General features: G+C 39.6%; 1 protein-coding gene across 3 annotated transcripts in view; it reads right to left on the bottom strand.

Moving 5' to 3' along the window:
* The window catches only part of rgs6 (regulator of G protein signaling 6), a 124,551-nt gene extending 106,512 nt beyond the window's left edge, over nt 1-18,039 (bottom strand). The window contains exons 1-3 of one of the 3 annotated variants that reach the window (XM_034699722.1): nt 17,887-18,039; nt 14,689-14,885; nt 11,876-12,192 (exon numbers count right to left, since the gene is read on the bottom strand). In XM_034699722.1, the coding sequence (XP_034555613.1) occupies nt 11,876-12,100 (225 nt within the window). In that variant the 5' untranslated portion in view covers nt 12,101-12,192; nt 14,689-14,885; nt 17,887-18,039. The remainder of the gene's footprint in view (nt 1-11,875; nt 12,193-14,688; nt 14,886-17,886) is intronic. The other 2 variants (XM_034699723.1, XM_034699721.1) reach the window with 2 other exon arrangements.
* Nucleotides 18,040-18,445: the final 406 nt, after the last annotated feature.

The following is an 18,445-nucleotide window of genomic DNA, read 5'->3' as shown; positions in this document are numbered from 1 at the left end:
GGTATTTATATAGCGCCTTTCAAGAAACCCAAGGTCCTTTCACAGGGTCAGGTAGGGGGTCTAGGTGGTAGGTGGGGATAACACTATCTAATGGGGAGAGGCCTAATGGGGAGAGGCCTTGAGGAAAAGGTGCGTTTTGACTGCTTTCTTAAAAGCGTCCAGGGTTGGGACGCTGCGGATGTCAGGAGGGAGAGAGTTCCACAGAGTGGGGGCTGCCACACTGAATGCTCTGTCCCCAAAAGTCTAAAGCTTAGTCCGGGGGATGGAGAGGAGACCCAGGTCCAAAGACCGTAGGTTCCGGGATGGAGTGTGTTGGTGGAGGAGGTCAGCCAGATATTGGGGAGCAAAGGCATGCAGGGATTTGTAGGTGAGGAGGAGGAGTTTATAGGTGATGCAGTACTTTACAGGGAGCAAGTGGAGGTAAATTTGAAGGTTTAGCCATGTTAGGTAAGTAATGCCAAATTTTGACTGTTTTCTGAGTGTTGTCTTACAAAGATTAGTATAATTATATCAGGAGAATATACTGACTTTTGCAGACATTGCATGTCTAATAATCTTAAACCCCTTTACTTTGGGTGTCCTGACACCACAGAAGAGTATATTCAGAAAACAGATTACTTTTTGGAAAGCTTATTTGGGTTGTTTGGGGACATAACACAGGCCAAATTTACGATTTTCTACAGATTCATGTTTTTAAAAACTGCAGCTTGAGGATTTTTCTACAAACATAAACCAAAGAAAAATATCCTGCCTTTCACCTCCAACTGGTGAACACCTCCTCTCCGTCGGGGCTTCAAATGCAAAATGAAAAGGGCAACCAAATCATACTGTGTGGAAAAGGTCCTTTAGGCTCGTGAACCCCTGCTGCAAGGTGCAGCATCCAACAACCCCCTCACTGAGCCTTTTCAACCTGCAAGTCAATGCTCAGGCCACGTTCCAGCAGCTCACAGGAATATGGGAGCAGGTATCTGAATAAACAGCTTGTTAAGTAAACAGGCCTGCAGTTCAACAGCTGCTGCTATTGTCACACCAAAGGATAATGAAAAAAGGCTTCAGACACACAAACACACCCACACACATGCATAAACATGCACAAACGCCCTAACAGCAGCATACACAAACACTGCATCCCATTTTCTCCACTATTTCTCCTCACACAAACAAGGAAACACACACACACACACATGCACAAACACACACACTCTTGAAAGACTATGTTAAGGTAAGGAGGTTCACTGCTGCAGACAACAGCGGAGAGTGTTAACTCACCTTTCACCAACACAAATTGAAAGCCGCCAACATCTGCTCCAAAAACAGTGTGTATGAGACTATGTTTGCGTGTGTATGTGTGTGTGTATGTCTGCATGGGTGTATTGGATAATGATAATGAAAAATTAAAGCCCGACCTGCTCCATTTACTGAACTACATTAATCAGTCCGCCCTGAGATAGAGGCAGACGTTCAACTTTTGGTGTAGAAAACTTCGGTGTTCATATTCAACAAACACATGAAGTCGCTCTTTTTTTTTATAAAAACACGTTTTTTTATTCAATTTCTCTCTCCATTTATCAAGATTTTTTAATTCTAAGACATTACAAGCCATCTGCACCCTTGATTTTCCATTACTCATCACAGATTTATTTTATTATTTCATTTGATAGATCTAAATGTGTTTCTGTCTAGAGTTAGATGTGGGGTCTTGATTGTGAAGATAAGAAAGGACTTTCCTGTAAAGACTCAATAAAGTTTATATTCTAGTTTCCCTTATCCAAGTCTCCATTTAGAAAATGCAGGGGAGATTATAATTCTTCTTGTAAAGCTAATTTTCCGATCAGGCGCTCGTGAAAAAGTGTGATTTTAGTTGTATAATCAAGAATAACCCCTGAAATGTCTCTATGAAGTCCTAGGATATAGTTCATATCACAGTCTGTTTTAAAATATGGAAAACATGACAGCGCTCCAAAAGTGAAACCAAACATTTTTGAGGTCATCTTTATCCTTTCACTGTCACTTTAACCTGTCACTTCTACTGCCTGTATAATTACAACTATTTATACTCGTGTAACATTTATATATACCTCTAGATTTTATTTTCATTTAATTCAATGTATCTATTTATTTGATTTATTGTTTTTCTCTTTATTTGTACTCTTATTCTTCCTGTACTACCACATGCTACCATGTCTGTGTTGCTGCAACAACCGAATTCCCCCCCAGGAACAGTAAAATACTATCTTATCTTAGCTCCCCCTGGTGACTGGCTGCAGTATAGGTCTTAAAGCCCCGTCCCCTCCATTGTAACAGATGGGACATGGGTCAAACTTTAAAATCAAATTACAAGTCAAACTAATTTCCCCAAGCATTGTTTCTGTGAGTATATGTAGCTCTAAAAATGCTTTTTAACTTCCAAATATCAATCTTCTGATAAGTTTGGTTTTAATCTGTGTTTTGATGCTATAAAAAAAGGGTTTCATCCCTTGATTGACAGCTATTTTGACAAACCCAGCTCCTGCAGCATTGTGTGCACCAAATTAGCCGAAAGACCCTACAGCTGAAAGCAGCTGTGTAACTGTCAAAATAACATGACAGTTGTACAGCTGTCATCTTATTAATCCTTATTTATGGCCTGTTTGCTGCTGTAGTTATTACTAACAATGTTATCTGCTCATTAGTTGTTTTCTTGTGGTGCTTTGACAGTAAAGATTTCTGAACTCGACTCAAAAAGCTGATTTATTTGAAGAGAGTTAAATATGATAGAACTTAATGGATGAAGAGAATTAAATAGGAAAAATGACAAATAGGGATCGAGAAGAACAAAAATTGGATGATGCATAATGGGAAAAGAGAGTGGAAACTAAGCAAAGACTACAGATTAACTACAGGGTCAAAAACTGAGTAAAAATGTTGGAAAGAAGAGAGAGGAAGGGAAAGGAGATAAAGCCGTACACCATTTTTCTAGAAGATAGATTGCTCTCCACAGATGAGAGACCTCACTTCTCATCCTAATTATTCTCAAAGTGCTGACCCAGAATCAGCCCTTGTGTTCTACCTTCATTTAACCACCCAGCCTCTAAAACTGCCCCTGCGTGTCAGCTAAAAGTCAGGCTTTCAAATCAGAAATCTTCACAAGTCTCCGTTCATGTGAAGATGAGCGCGTTACTTTTGGCTCCGGCGAATCAGGGGGATCATTTGCATTTTCCTCCCCCCTTTTGTGCTTGTGGATGATTGATGACTCATGCTGAAAGACTAATGGGAGTGCAGTCCAGGGCATACATATTTCATAACAAAGCAACCTTTGGTGTAATAGCAAGCATTTTGTATCAAGAGCTCAGCTTATGGGTTAGTGCCTTAATGCAAAAAGGCTGAATGAATGCCGGAGATGTTTGTTAGTTTTATGGGAACACCAGAGCACCAGCGTGATGAGAGCTTCTGGGGTCAGTTATGAATGTGTAGTCAGTGGTTAGTGCAAAGAAGCAGGTCTAGTTTAATATCAGAAATGGCCAGTGCTAAAGGAAATTCATCTCCCTGCATTAGCTGTTGGAAAATGAAGCCAATGCTGAACTGCAAAAAACTGCAGTTCCCTAAGTGTCTACTTGAGGCTGGCTGCAGAAGCCCAGGGAGTGCCATTAACACCCATGTGAAAATGTTCATTTTGACAGCATAATTAAACATGGTTACAGCCATGTTTAGACTTCATAAAAGGCACAGTTCTGCTCTACTCTCAACATACACCTTCTTCCCTCCCTTTGTGTTCCCTTTATCTGTATTTCTGCATATTATCTGGGAGCCCACAAACCAAATGTTGCACCGACACCACCGGGAGGTCAGTTTGGAGCAGTGTAGCCAACAGTTCAAGCCAAACTAGCAAATTACAACGGAGAAGAATATTTTTAGTTGTATTTTAGGAAAGATTGTGCAATTTGGTAAAAAACTATGGAAATACATGTGATGTTACACACCCGACTAAACAGTTGGGTGGATATCGAACAGCAACTGAAGGTCAGTCAGACGGCAGAGAAGGAAAAGCAGAGGTGCAAGAATGGTCTCATCCAACCCTTTTTAATGGACTTTTGTTAACGTCCATCCTAATATAAAGAACGTGTAGGAGTATGTTCATAGTGACAGTTATATTATTAAAAACACGTTACTACCTACTGTATTTTCAAGGCAGCATTAATGAGCCTGAACACCTCTTCAGAAACCAACAGATGAGGTCACTGAGACCACGTTCATGTTCTATGCAGACGATGCAGAACACTCAGCCCTGCACCAAACCATTTTCATTTTTCTATATTGATTTTTTATGCATTTATTAACACAAAAAAACATCATCATTATGAACCAGATGAACTCAATGTAACTGAACTTCGATATACACTACAGCTGCAATGGCAGGTGATAATTAAGACAATCATCTGTCATTATGCACAGGTCCCAGATGTGTTAAATATAACAGCATCAGCTCACCAGGTAAATTAATGTAAGAGAAAAACTTGAACCGCAGTATCACATTCAATGAAAAACACACCAATACAGTTTTCCAAAGGGTGCACAACATCTAATAAATCTGCTCCTGATTGAACCAACCCAACATTTCTTCAGTGTTTCCTCACATATCCGGGTGTACTGCTTCAGCTATTTTCCTCTTGATAATTTTACAAACAAGGTTTTGTTACTTGACTGCAACCCTGTAGCTTTAGCATATTAGTTTTACAAAAAAAGCTTGCAAATTAAAAGAAGCAAATGCAAAAAGTATCACTGATCAGGCCAGCATTTTAGCTGTTATTCACCTGAAGTAACCTTTACTGTGTGTCATGTTTGAGCCATGTGTTCACAGATGCGAGGAGATACCTTTGCTCTTATGTACACTGTTGTATTTTTTTTCTCCCCCTCTTCCTCTTACTATCTCTTTTTCCTTTCTATCATGTCTTTTTTACACTCTCTTGCTCCCTGGAGCTTCCACCCTGCATCGGGAGCTCATTCATCAAAGCTGACACTGGCTGCTAGTGTCTCAAATTTCCTGCTGCTCTAGCATTTTGCAAAGCCTGATATCCTATAGAATTTTCAGTGAGTTCAACAGTAACATATATTTGTACCAGTTATCATTATGTACTGATATTTATTTTATATCTGTCCTTTTGTTTAAATTGTGAAGCTGCCAATAATGACTATTTATGTTAAATATCAAATATAAGGTTCAAACCATAGACTGTATAAAATATGGTAATAGGATTTGTGACGTCACCCATCTGTTTCTGAAGAGCTGTTTTGAGGCCAATAGTCGACGGCAGCCATATTGCTGCTGTCGAGTGACTGTGACGTAAAGGGGCGGCCTTTGAGCCTCCTAGCCAACAGCTACAGTGTTACCCCCTCAAGTCAAGTCAGCTGTGCCTCTCATTGGAGGACTTGTAATCTAAATATCTTTGAAAGTGTAGCGTTAGAAAAAAAATCTGCCCTCATACAGTGTGTGCCAAACAAGAACTGAGCTTCCAGAATACACTCGTCTTTTGTACCAGGCTGTGAACATGTTTATTTCTGCTGTAAAGATCGGCTTTTTGGAATTGGTGTGTAGGTGGTTTCCAGTACTTCCAGAGCCAGCCTCAAGTGGATCCTCGATGAACTGCAGTTTTTAGCACTTCTGGATTGGACTCATATTTTTAGACCGGAGGTTTCCGCTTGGTTCAAACATACTTTGGCTAGAACCATTTCTCTTTAATCCTTCAAAAGAGCAATACAGTGATGTCTACCAAGAGTGAAAAGATGTTGCAAACCAAAGTGGGTGAATGTAATATACTGGGTCAAAATTAATAAATCAGTTCAAAAGGCTAAAGTAAGATTGCATCAGACAATCTCAATTTCCAGGCTTCTACGTAGGCACAGGGCTATGGGGACCTCAGGCAGCTCCAACAAAATGTGACTATCTGACAAAGATAGCACAAAGGGTTTTATGTGAAGACCCAGTCTGTGCCGTTGAGCCATGAGGACCATTAAAGCGATCAACAATTAAGAGAAAAGGCACATCAGCCACAGCAGGTATAATAAATACACAGCAGCTTAATGGTAACTCATTCTGCATTTAAAGTAGCAGATTAGAGAGTGGCTCTAATTTGACAGAGTAAGTTGAAACACCTGTCACATGTAGCAACAATAACAACACAGTCTCAGTCTCAGGTTTCAAACACACAAGACAATACTAGACATGTTCACCTGTCATGTACTTACATTCTATACTTAAAACAATGGTGACGTTTCTTGTTTTCAGAGCAAAGTTACACCTCTGCAATAACTGAATTTTAAAGCATCTGTAAGGAGTTTTTAACTGGCGATTAAAAGGCTGAAAAAATACTGATGCCTCCATAAGACCTTCAAAAAAAACCAAGACCGTCAGAAAGAAGATTGATTATTTCTATGTAGTTTTTTAAATGTCTGTCACCTCTGCTGCAGAGTAGGTGTGAGACAAGGTGATTTACTTTGAGCTGCCAAAAAAGCTTTTAGAGAGTATTTCCACGCCAAATCTCACTGTGAGATGCACCTTAGACATCTAATGGAATAAAGTAGGATGATTTTTTTTTTGTTATTTTCCAGAAAACACTTCTTAAACTTGTAAATGACATGTTGCATAACATCCCCTATGTGAACACCTGCCTTGTCCACAAGGGGCGCAAAAATCAACACAACCGCAAAGGTTACAGAACAAGCAGCAACCTCCAGTGGGGAAAATTGAAGCCAATCGGGAAGTGCAAAAAACTGCAGTTCCTTGAGTGTCCACTAGTTCCAAAATTAACTAATTAATTTGAGTTCATTTGATTAGGAAAATGCACATTAATCAACATTTCAACAGTATGCCTCAATGTAAATATGCCGGAGTTAGCACAATAGCTAAATTTCATCCGTAGTCCTAAGGCACGTACTCACATAAAACATAAAACAACAAGTTTTAAAAATTACAGGAGGTCACAAACAATTAATAGGACATTACAGGAACTTACTTAAACATATTTTACGTATAAAACATTTGTGACATTATAAAAACAGGATGGAAAGTGAAGCCAAAGCCCCCGGGAACGAGCATCGAGTGAGAAAATAGATTATTCATGAGTACATGACTGGTTTGTTTTTAACCAATGTTTAAGTGTTTTTTTTAAAAAGGCACAGTAGTTCTCAAGCTCCCTAATGTGAGCTGGTAGTTTGTTCCAGGACTGTGGGACTGTGTGCCTCTGACAGACACTACCATTTGGCTGAATTTGGTTTTTCATCTCGGTGCATCACAGTCCTCTCTAGTTTGTGCTCTAGTATTTATCATGCCAAGTAGTTCCCTTTAACAACCATATCAAAATGCCAATTTATACAACACAATTAAACATGTTTACAGCTCAGTCCTATATTGTCTTGGTCTGACTGGGTCTTTTGAAAATATCAAGACTGAAAGTTATGCATAGATTTGTATAATTATGGGCCTGTCTGAGTTGACAGACAGGTGGGAGCCACAAAATTATAATATAAGTGATTGAGCTTGAATGAACAGACCTTTTTATGTACCTATTGTACACCAGCATGCATATTAAACAAATAATAGATACCAATTTATCTTTTAGGGTTCATATCGGCCTGATAATATAGACCACCTGGATTCAGTTGGGCTCTGTTGTTCATCAACTCAATTTATAAAAGATACCTGCTGTTTCTTCCACTTCACCTTTGAGGAAATATATTTCAAAGGTTTACTTCAATCAGCAAGGTGGTCTCATTTATCAAGAATGCTTCTTCAGTTTAAACTGTACTGGGGAATTATCAGGCCAGTATAATTCACAGGCACTACTTCAGGTGGTAGTGGTTGCCTCCAAGACTCAAATAGCCTTTTTTTGCTGCAATAACTTAAATTGGTAGAGCCTTCTGGATTAAAGGCAAAGCAGTCTGGTTCAATTAATTCAACTTCATCCAGACACCTGTGACAACACTTTTAAGCTGCTGCAGAGGAAACAAGAGGAGGCACAAAGTCCTACATAAGCCACTAGTTCAAGGTGAAACACACTGCAACACAGTGACTAGAGCTTTATTTTGCTGAAGCCAAATTCCCACCAGGAGGCTCTACCTGAGGCTGCTCTGTCTTCATTGTGCTGACTCGCTGTGCTGTGGGTTCTGTCACTTTGCTGCATTTCCAAAACACTGTGTGAATTGCGGTTCTCAGCTACCGTAGCAGAGTCTAGTTTCACTTTCAAACAGAAAGGTGCTGAATAGTTGTTTTTTGGTCAGATTCTCCTTGTAGTTCTTCTGTTACTTTTACAGAAGCGGGGATCTGGTAAATGGTAAATGGACTTGTACTTATATAGCGCTTTTCTAGTCAGTCTGACTACTCCAAGCGCTTTTACAAACTACTCTTTGCATTTACCCATTCGCACCCATTAACTCACTGATGGTAGAGGCTGCTATTTAGTGAGGGACCATCAGTATTAGCTGATCTCAATCATACACATTCCCACATAGAAAAATTGGTCTGGCCCGGTTCTAGCCCACAATACACTTAGACTCGGCCAACATACCGCAAAGAATGAAGGCCCTTAATTGGCCCAGATATAGTTTGCCAGAGACAGCCCACACATGGGCCAGCTTAATCACAAGCTCAACCTTAATCGGCCCAGATGAGGCATGGACAGATCCGGGCCACATAAACCAAGCCACAATCGGGCCAAATGTGTCATGCCATCATATATACAATGCCATCATTGCTAGACCTGGACCACATCCGGTTGAAGTACCACTTGCCATGCCAGCAGTCAGCCAGTAGTGCAGGTTTGACACTATGTGGGTTCACACACCGCTGAACAACAGCAGGAGCAATTTTGGGTTCAGTGTCTTGCTCAAGGACACTTCGGCATGTGACCACAGGAGCTGGGATCAAACCGCCAACCTTCCGATTGATAGACGACCTACTCTATCCAATGAGCCACAGCTGTCTGGAGTTTGATATGGAAAGTGTTCTGGTTTTGGTTTGTAGCGTGTTTGTGGTCTAGGTAGTGTTGACCAGTCATGTATCAGTAGGCTTTGGTGTGTGCATTAAACAGTTTGTATGGAGAGCAAAAGCAGGCAGAACACAAATTATTGTAATGAGATTGCAGATCCCATGAATGGTTATCTAATGACAATTTAATAATCTCTAAAACAGATATCTGGATGCAAGTGACGCTAAACATCGACTTTGGATAAAATAAATTAATCAAACAACAAATATGCTTGCTGCTTTTTTGGCAAAAACAGGCACATTCAAAGTTGATTTCTTCCCCTCGTGAGGACAGAAAATTGGTATATTTTTGGGGTTTATACCACTGAAGAAAGCAACAGTGAAGTTTTGGACCACTTACTATTAACAGTGAAACGGAGACTAGAAACATGAACTGGCAAACCTCTTGAGGATGCAATGAACAAAGAAAAGCCAGGGTTCATTATGCAAACATACAGTATTCAGAGAGGTGAACGGTCGCTTATAGAGTTCCTTACTAGACAACAAACAACAATGCAGCACACAAAAAGGGAAGTCTTTGTCAGACGTATGTTGTCACCAACGTCTGGCTGCATCAGAATCCCTGAATTGTTCTCCGTCTCTCACTGAGCAGAATATCATGCTCAGACAACAGCCAGTGGCCACCGAGATTGGCCTATTGTTTCTCTTATTTGAATGTGTAAAATTCAAACTGTACAAAAAGTTTCTGTTGCTTCCTTTCAATCCATCTCTCTGCATGTGTGCTCTTACAGTTATAAGCAATTCTGCCTCAGAGTCCACGATGTCCATCTGAAATATCAGCTCTCTCCTCCCCGCTGCTTCAAGGCTCTCAGAACATCAAGTCATCATGCTAACCTCCTCTCTCTCCTCTCTCTCTCCCTCTTTCTCTCTCCCTCTCTCTCCCTCCCTCTCTCTCATAGTTCATCCATCAAAATGAAACCCCACAGGGGGGTGATGCATGTATTCACGTTTTACTGCATTCATTCTCAAACCTGGGTCATTTAAGTGGCAGGAATAATGCTTTTTCAAAATCTTCCCATTGTTTTTATTCAGTTCAAAGTGTTATATGATGACACAGTGTATTGATTCCCATTAGAAAAACTGTATACTCTTTCTTCTCATTCTCAATGAGGTCAAAGGTTGAGGTCAGAAGTCTCCTAACAGGAACAGGATCCCTGCACGATATTCCTGTGTAACATTTATCATTGCCCAATTACTTTTGATGTGAGAAGATACCAGATTTATGGGGCAAAAGGTGGCTCAGGTAGGTCCTTGTTGCTATTTTTCATTCTCTCAAAGTTCCCCTATTGATCATAAATCCTACTGCTTGTCAAAAAAAAAAGATTCTTCTACTTGTTTCCTTCTCTTCTGAAGGTAATACCTTGGTACTTTGTAACACAGAGAAAAATGTTGTGGGCTTTATTTTTTAAATCCCTCTTTTCACTCTGTCAAAATGTGTTGAGAAAGTCTGAAAGCTTCAGCTCAGCTTGCTTTAGAACAACAATATAGTTCACTTTGTTTTCAAGATACAAGGCTACAAAACAGAAATTCAGCAGAACTTTCCACAACTTCAATACAGTTCACTTCTTTTATACTGACTATGATTAAAGTTCATCAAAATTACTCAAATCACAGTATAAGGAAAGCCACATGGTTCATGCTTTTTTTTAATACTTCAGAATCTATTCAAGCACCGGAGTGATTCATCGGGCTAAAAAAACAAATTGTCTATCAGAGCAAAATTGCAACAAAGCTCATAAGACAACCAGTATTTAGCAAAGTTTTAAGATTTTCCAGCAACAGAAAAGCTGACGCTATGTTTTTGTGTAGTTTGCATATGTTTAGGTTAACATTTATCTAAAAAATACACAGCAACCACAAACATTGATGATGTTGAAGTGAAGTGCTTGAGTCCAATAGCATGATGTGCAATAACTAATGTGCAACTTTCTCATGTGCAAGAAAGTTTTTTATTTATTTAACCTTTATTTAACCAGATGAGACCCATTGAGATCAAGACCTCATTAATAAGGGCGACCTGGCCAAGAGGTCAGCAGCACACGTCAAAATAAATAGCAAAACTCAACAGCATGGAACATTTGTACAGACAGTATGTAGAAGCAATCAATAATTTAAAAGTGCAGCTAATTTGCAAATAAAGTGCAATTTGTGATTATAAAACAGCATTTAAAAACCCAGACACTGTTCTGGGGTCTGTCTTTCATTTAAGATGGACCCAAACGTGTCCAGTGAGATAAGATCTGACAGATTCAAATCCCTCTGGAGCGTATTTCAAGCAGTAGGAGCAGTAAGTGCATGCAACCATATCATGTTCAATAATATATGTGCATATTTTTTCATGTCCAATAATACATGTGCTCAAAATGTTCATTTGCAATAACAGATGTGCAAAACTTTCATGTCTGATAATACATGTGCACATTTTTTATGTGCAATATGACATATGCAAAACTTTGGTGAGCTAAAATAAAATTGCAAAATGTGTCATGTGCAATGAGGGAAGCGCATGTGCAATACTACAGGTGCAAAGTTTTCCTGTGCACTATAGGAAGTGCAAAAGTCTCAAGACAAGAGTATACGTTTACTAGTTGCATTTGTAGCTAAAAATGATGCAAGCGTACATAGTGAGTGCAATTATGAAAGAAATCACACTGCAGTGGTATAACACTACTAGAAACTAAGACTACAGTGATTTAAATCCACTCTCTTGTATCAGAAGCACCAACAACAGCAATCAAGAGCTCCTCTCCAAAAGTAAAAGCTCTGAATCAATTTATTCTTCCAACATTTGGCTCTCAGCAGCACCTCATGGCCACAAGCCTAACCAAACAGAAACTGAAGTTTTTGCTCTCCTACCTTTCTGTAGACGATCATGTTGGGGGAGTCATCGTCTGGGTCCACGCTGCTCATGGACCTCATGGACCTCATTGAGAGCAGAGGTCGGGTCGGGGTCGTCTGGACATTCTCCTTGGGTTCCTCTGGCCCCTCTTCGGATTCTGTCGCCTCCACAGAGCTTGGCTGCTCCTCTTCCTCCACCACATCCTGCTGCTGCTGCTGCTGCTGCTGAGGAGCCTCAGCCATCTCTACAGCCTCCTTTTTCTTCCTCTCTTCTTCTTCTGTATTGAGTTATCCTCTCCTCTTCTTTATGTCCTATATGTGCTCTCAAGACACTGCTGTAGAGAGAGAGAAAGACAAATTAGAGAGTACAACTTCCCGCCGGGCTCCAGTCTCCCATCTCTCCTTCCTTGTCTAATGTCAGCAGGCAGAGGATGGATGAAATGAAGGCATCATAAATTCTCCTAGTTTTCTCTGTTATCTCCTCTCTACAATTCCTCCCCCTCCTCTGCTGTCACATGAGATTGACGTTACAGGAGTGTAGAAGGCATAAAGTTTAAGTTTTGCTCCTTTTTGTCCCTCAGGCCTCTTTCTTTCTTTCTCAGTCATTCATCTCAATATTTTATGAGATGATACTGGAATATATCAACTTTATTTCCTAGCACAGAGAGTGATATCGTGACTTGTAAAGACTTGTTTTACAGAAAGGGAATAATGATGTTGAATAACAATGGACTCAACTTTTTATAATAACTGATATTTTCTTTATTTATACTGTGTATATAATTCCAGCTCTTTTGCCGTTTCTAGTTCAGTCAGAAGCTCGGTTGAGTCATCTTTTCTAATATGGCTACCAGCGTCTTTGGGCTTCATAAGGCCTCTACAGAAACTAATGAGTCACGTCACTGTGACCATGTTTGATACAGTATGGTTTTATCTCTGGTGACCTTGACTCATTGTCAACCTTTCAATGTAGATGAAAACCAAGGCTGATTTGGCAGTGTGCTGCCAATAGGAATGTGTGACACCAACATGGTGGTGACTATTAAAAAATGGCCTTTTTTCCCCAGTACCCTATTTTGGTCTGTTTCATAATTAACTAAGAATTTCTCGCAGGAGCTTTGTCCATGATTTCCCCAAAAAATATCAAATTTTCCCATCTTCAATGCAGTGGCGGTTCTGGGGAGGGGGCAACAGGGGCCAGTGCCCCTGTAAAACTGAACCTGGACCCCTCCTTTGGCCCCCCCTCCACACCAAACAAATTTTATACAATAAAAAAAGCTTTGAGCGCTAAGGGACTCATGTTGAGTGTAAACAGCCAAACAGCTGCTGTCAGTCTGCATTTTGATATAGTACACATTAGTCTATATGTCTAGTAGGGATGCACTGATGTTTTGCCAGTTTGTTCTCAGCCGGTCCTCGCCCGTCTCAGTCTCTTTTGTCAGGGTTGAATGTGTCCCTCTGACAACACCCTTGGCCCCAGCCTGGCCCCCCCAGTAAAATTGGTCTAGAACCGCCACTGCTTCAATGGGCTCAGGTCCAGAGAAGTCACCAGAGTGTGCTGCCCTACAAAGGCAAAGTGCAGTAACTTCACAAACAGTGAAACTGAGAAAAATGGCTGTAAAGTTTTTGGACTGGCCAGACAAATATGTTGTTGGTAGATCAGTGTGAATGCATTCTTGTGATGTCTTTTCCAGAATAAATTTTCATGTACAAAATCCAAAACCATAATGTGACCTATGACCCCAAAAATGCAGATACTGCACTCTGCCTTTTGAATACTTTGAACAGCTCTATAGGTATTCCAAAGGCAAAGTGCAGTAACTACAATACAACTGTGTTTATTTATTCACCTTGCTTTTTTTCTTTTAGAATTAAGCGGTTCTCACCCAATTTTGAAGGTTTTAAAGTTTTAAATAATGTACTGCAACAAATAAGACTTAACCTGCATTTCTGGATGAAGCAACTCACTGTATTCAGCGACATTGTTTTTTTGAACCATTTAGAGCCTATGTAGTGATTTCCATTACAGAGTCATGTATGTTGCAGTTAATGCAGTGCTGCCTTGTCCATTTTGTACAGAGATTTGTCCATATTATCCGATTATTTTAATGAGACACTGTGCTGTAGATTAAACCCCAGATTCTTTGTAATTTTATGCTAAAGAATATTATTCTGAGAAGGTTGAACTTTTTGCTGACTCAGTCTCTCAGAGTGATGAATACATACTCCTGACTTCTTAGCATTATAGAACTTCATTGTTTTGTTGTCCCTGGTTTGAATGAGTTGAAAAACATCAAATTCTGTTTCTATGAACAATCTTCACAGCATCCCAATTTTTATTGGATTGGAGTTGTACCTAAAGACAGTGTGACTTATTCAAATAAGGCGCTCAGAGTGTTGAAAGAAAATCTTTTCTGCCAAAGAAGGCAAAAGAAAAAAAATCTCACCATGGTAGAAAATTACAGAGCAACAACTCACAGAAATACCCACACAACAGTGTCTGACCCATGCTCTATGGACACACACACACACATACACAAATGTGGCATCCCATAACTCAGGGCTGTCAGCTCTTTTCTGCTGTTCTAAAAGCTGTCAAAATATTGACGCCTGAGGACAGATGAGCTGAGACAAAGTGAGGGCAGAAAAAAGAAGAGCAGAAGTAGAGAGGTGATATAACAAGAGAGGAGAGTATAGAGAGGAGACGTGAGGAAATTTAATTAAGTCAGGACGAGAAAAGGCAGGATGCAGGAAGAAGGAAGGCGAGGACAGAGAAAACACAGGAGTTGGCAAGAGAAATAGATGATTCAAACACCCAAATAGATCTTTACCTCCTACATCCTTTCACATCTCTGTCCTTGTAAAACGAGGTAGCATGACTGTCCCCACTTATTACATCCAAAACATTACTGGGACCAGTTCGCTCTCCATTTAGTCCATACTTCAGGGAGGAAGAGACTGCCTTTTCACTTTTTCATAAAAGCTCATTCATCTTCAGTCAGCTGCTTTCTTTGATGGCTGAATAAAACTGTGAATGTGAAAAATAGGGTTCAATGTTGTACTGGGAATCTGGGGGAAACCAGTTATCTACTCCATCGAATGAAATGGTTTCCAGTCAGTTGAAATCGACTTAATGTATTGTCTCAAATATAGCTGAAATCTTTTAGAATTTTGCATTTTCAACACATTCTGTAGTTTTACCCTCCTTCATATTGTTCATTACTGCATTTAAAGCAGAAAAAAGTTAGAAATATTTTTAATCAAGCCTTGTTTACATATTTTTTGTTATTGTTTCCAGGCAGGTTAAAGTAAAGTGAACACTTAAGCAACAATCAAATGTTTTGGGGCACAAAAGCCAAAATAGCCGATGTGTTTAGAAGAATGCTTTGTAAAATGTCAATGCACAATAAACTCTAGACTGTAATCTGCAGAATAATAGTCTGAAAGAAACTAAAAGCTTTTCAATGACATCAAATAGATAACACCTGTGCTTTGTCATGCAAGTGTACATGAGAAATTCAGTTCACGTTGGGCCTCATTCACTAACAGTGCGTACGCACAAATACGTGCTTAAACTGTGCGTACACACGTTTGAAGCACAAATCTGGGATTCATCAATATATTGTTACTTGAATTTGTTCTTACACTGCGAACAAAAATACAACTTCCTCAGACCATGTGTACGCACAAATCATGATGACCATCTTTCTCAGAAAATGTAAACACATACTCTTTTAACTAAATGCATGACATACTTAAACTACTTTTTTCCGTTGCTTAGTGCCGCTCGAGTGGCTGCTTGTTGCAGCAGCTCTCTCTTCGATGTTCTTTTTTCATATCTGTTTAATTATCTTTGTATTTGGAGCCTGTCATGACTTTTAATGACTCATTTGTTGGCCATGGACACCAAACTGGCTATGTTTGTAGTGGTGTCTTTTGCTATTTTTGTTCCTGTGTGTGTCCGGAGATCCTGCATGTATCCATGGTAACATTGTTTACATACAAGATCAGCTGTTAGTAGCCGTAGCATGTTAATGCTTAAAGATGCTAGGCCCGATGTTCCCTGTGAGCTGAGAAGAAGGAGGCAAGGATGACGTGCTGGTACTGTGGTGCAAGCTAAAAAAGACGACATCGCCTTTTCCTTCCACCCACCGTTATGGGGACTGTAAGATCTATCTACGATAAGGTGGACGAGCTAACCCAGCACCAGAGGGAATACTGGCAGAGTAGCATCATGCTAACAGAGCTAACACCGGACACAAACATCACATCGGAAGGATTTCACTTGTTGTGGGCGGACAGGATACAGGAGAGCGAGACTGAACTAACTGGTGAAGAAGGCCAGCTCAGTCCTGGACCCTGTGGAGGTGGTGGCTGACAGGAGTCAGGAGCTGTCGTCTCTGACGAACATTTTTTTATATATATATATTCTTGTTAAATTCTTGTTCTGTACACCTTTTTGTTTGCTGCTGTAACTCCATGAATTTCCCCGTTGTGGGACAAATAAAGGAGTATCTTATCTCAGCTTACTTTCAGTAAAAGAAAAAAGCCAGATGACTGTCATATAGCAATCTGGCAAAAAGAAAGGCAGAAAACTCATCACATTTTCTATTTTCAAGGGTTTATTTCAAGTTTAGATACTATTTTTGTCGATATTTTTTTATTATAATGGGTAAAATGTACTATTTTAGACAACTTTTCTGGAGGACATCTCATGACCCCCCATTTGTGTCTCGCGACCCCCCAGGGGGTCCCGACCCCCACTTTGGGAACCCCTGTTCTAAGAAATAGATGGCTAGTTGGTGAGCATATTTTTTTGTTTTATTTAGAATAAGTCTCTAGTCTAACATTTCTACGCATTTATTAGTGAATGAGGCCCATTGTACTTCTAATATGTAGGAAAATCAAGAAATAGGTCATATCATTGATTCAATAATGGGACAAAAATAAAAAAAATAAAGACGACAAAGAAGACATGCACAGAATGTTAATTTACTTGTGTAGTAAGATGTTCATATTAAATGTTTCATAAGTAAAAAGATAAGAAAGTCAGGCTTGAATAAAATGTTGCCTTGTTTCCATTTTACAAAACAAAACAATTATAATGCCAAACCATCACTACAGCGTTAAAGCTTATGAGGCTCATTTGGCTCAGTTGGAAAGGAGGCAGTTTTAAAACAACCCACTCAGTGACAAGCAGTGGATAATAGGTATCAGTGCATCCACCCTTGTGCTTACTTATTCTTCCTTTCAAAAGTTTAACTCAGCATTGTGCTAAATACGCTTTCTTTAAAAGAGTTTAATTAGAAGGTAAGTGCAACTGTTGTGTCTTTATGGAAATTGGAAGTCCCTAATTAGTTGGCTTTGCTTAGCACAATGTCTGGAAACAGGACAGACCAAGTGGCAACCTCTGATATTGTAAAATGAAGTCAGAATGCAGAAGTGTCCTCTTGTGATCGGCTCCAAAAGCCAAGGAATCCCCATTTGAAACTCCCCTTTAAAAGCAGAATTAAACATGATAAAGGCCTGGTACAAAAACAGTTTGGTCTTTATACTTCATTTCTTTATTTGTATAAACAGAAGGGGAGCTGAGTTTTGTTGTAACTGTACCCCACTGAACCACAGCCGTCCCTAAACAGCTTGTTCAAAAAGTCAAATGAAAATTCAGCCAGATCAAAACAAGATTTGCTCCAATAGTGACAGCACCAGTTCAGGAATTGAAGGATTAATTTGTCTTTTTAATAGAGAAACACAATGAATGTTGGGTTCTGGAATGCTGGTGGGTGGGAGCTAAAATGAACTGATCCAGACAGGCTGAAATGAGGGGCTTCAAAGACACCAGTCTGTGATAAGGGAAGGACTTGTTTGAGTTGTAAATCATGTCAAGCTATCAAAAAGTGATAAGAGGGATAATATAAAGCCTAAATAGTAAGCTTAATTTTCACCTTTGAGCCAACAAAAGGAGGAGAACCCAAAGTACAGGTATAAGTAAAAAGGGTTTAAAAGCCAGGAGATAAACAAAAACTTACTTTTAATAAAAATCCAAAGTCCAACTGAAAATCCAGCAAAAGGAAATCCACACAAACAACACAGGAGATCACAAGGAAACCAAACAAGACTCAGGAGAAAAGACTCAATGAACTGACACAGAAGGGAGGAGGAACAGAGACTACACACAAGGTGATCAGACACAGGTGAAACTAATGAGGTGCAATCAAAGTGGAGGGAAACACACAAAGGCAGGAAGTAAAACCAAACCAGACACACAGGGAACAAGAACTACAAAATAAAACAGGAAACACTAAAGACTTTACACTGATAAGGACACAAGACATGACACAAAAGGAAAAGGACTACAAACAACAATGCAGATACAAAACAAGGAAGAAACAAAAATAAACAAAAGTAACTCATGACACATAATACCCTGTCTTTCACTAACCTTTAAGATGTCAATGCCAAACAATGTTTCAAAGTGTAAGGTAGTCACCAGTCATATTTGGGGCCCTAAATATTAGGTCATATCTTATAATTTCACATTTTTAAATAGAGAGACATGACTCTATAACATTGCAACAGTGGAGGAGG

This window comes from Notolabrus celidotus, chromosome 13, assembly GCF_009762535.1.
Source record: "Notolabrus celidotus isolate fNotCel1 chromosome 13, fNotCel1.pri, whole genome shotgun sequence".
Taxonomy (NCBI): domain Eukaryota; kingdom Metazoa; phylum Chordata; class Actinopteri; order Labriformes; family Labridae; genus Notolabrus; species Notolabrus celidotus.
Note: the sequence above shows the minus strand (reverse complement) of the source record. Positions and strands in the feature narration are given on the sequence as shown.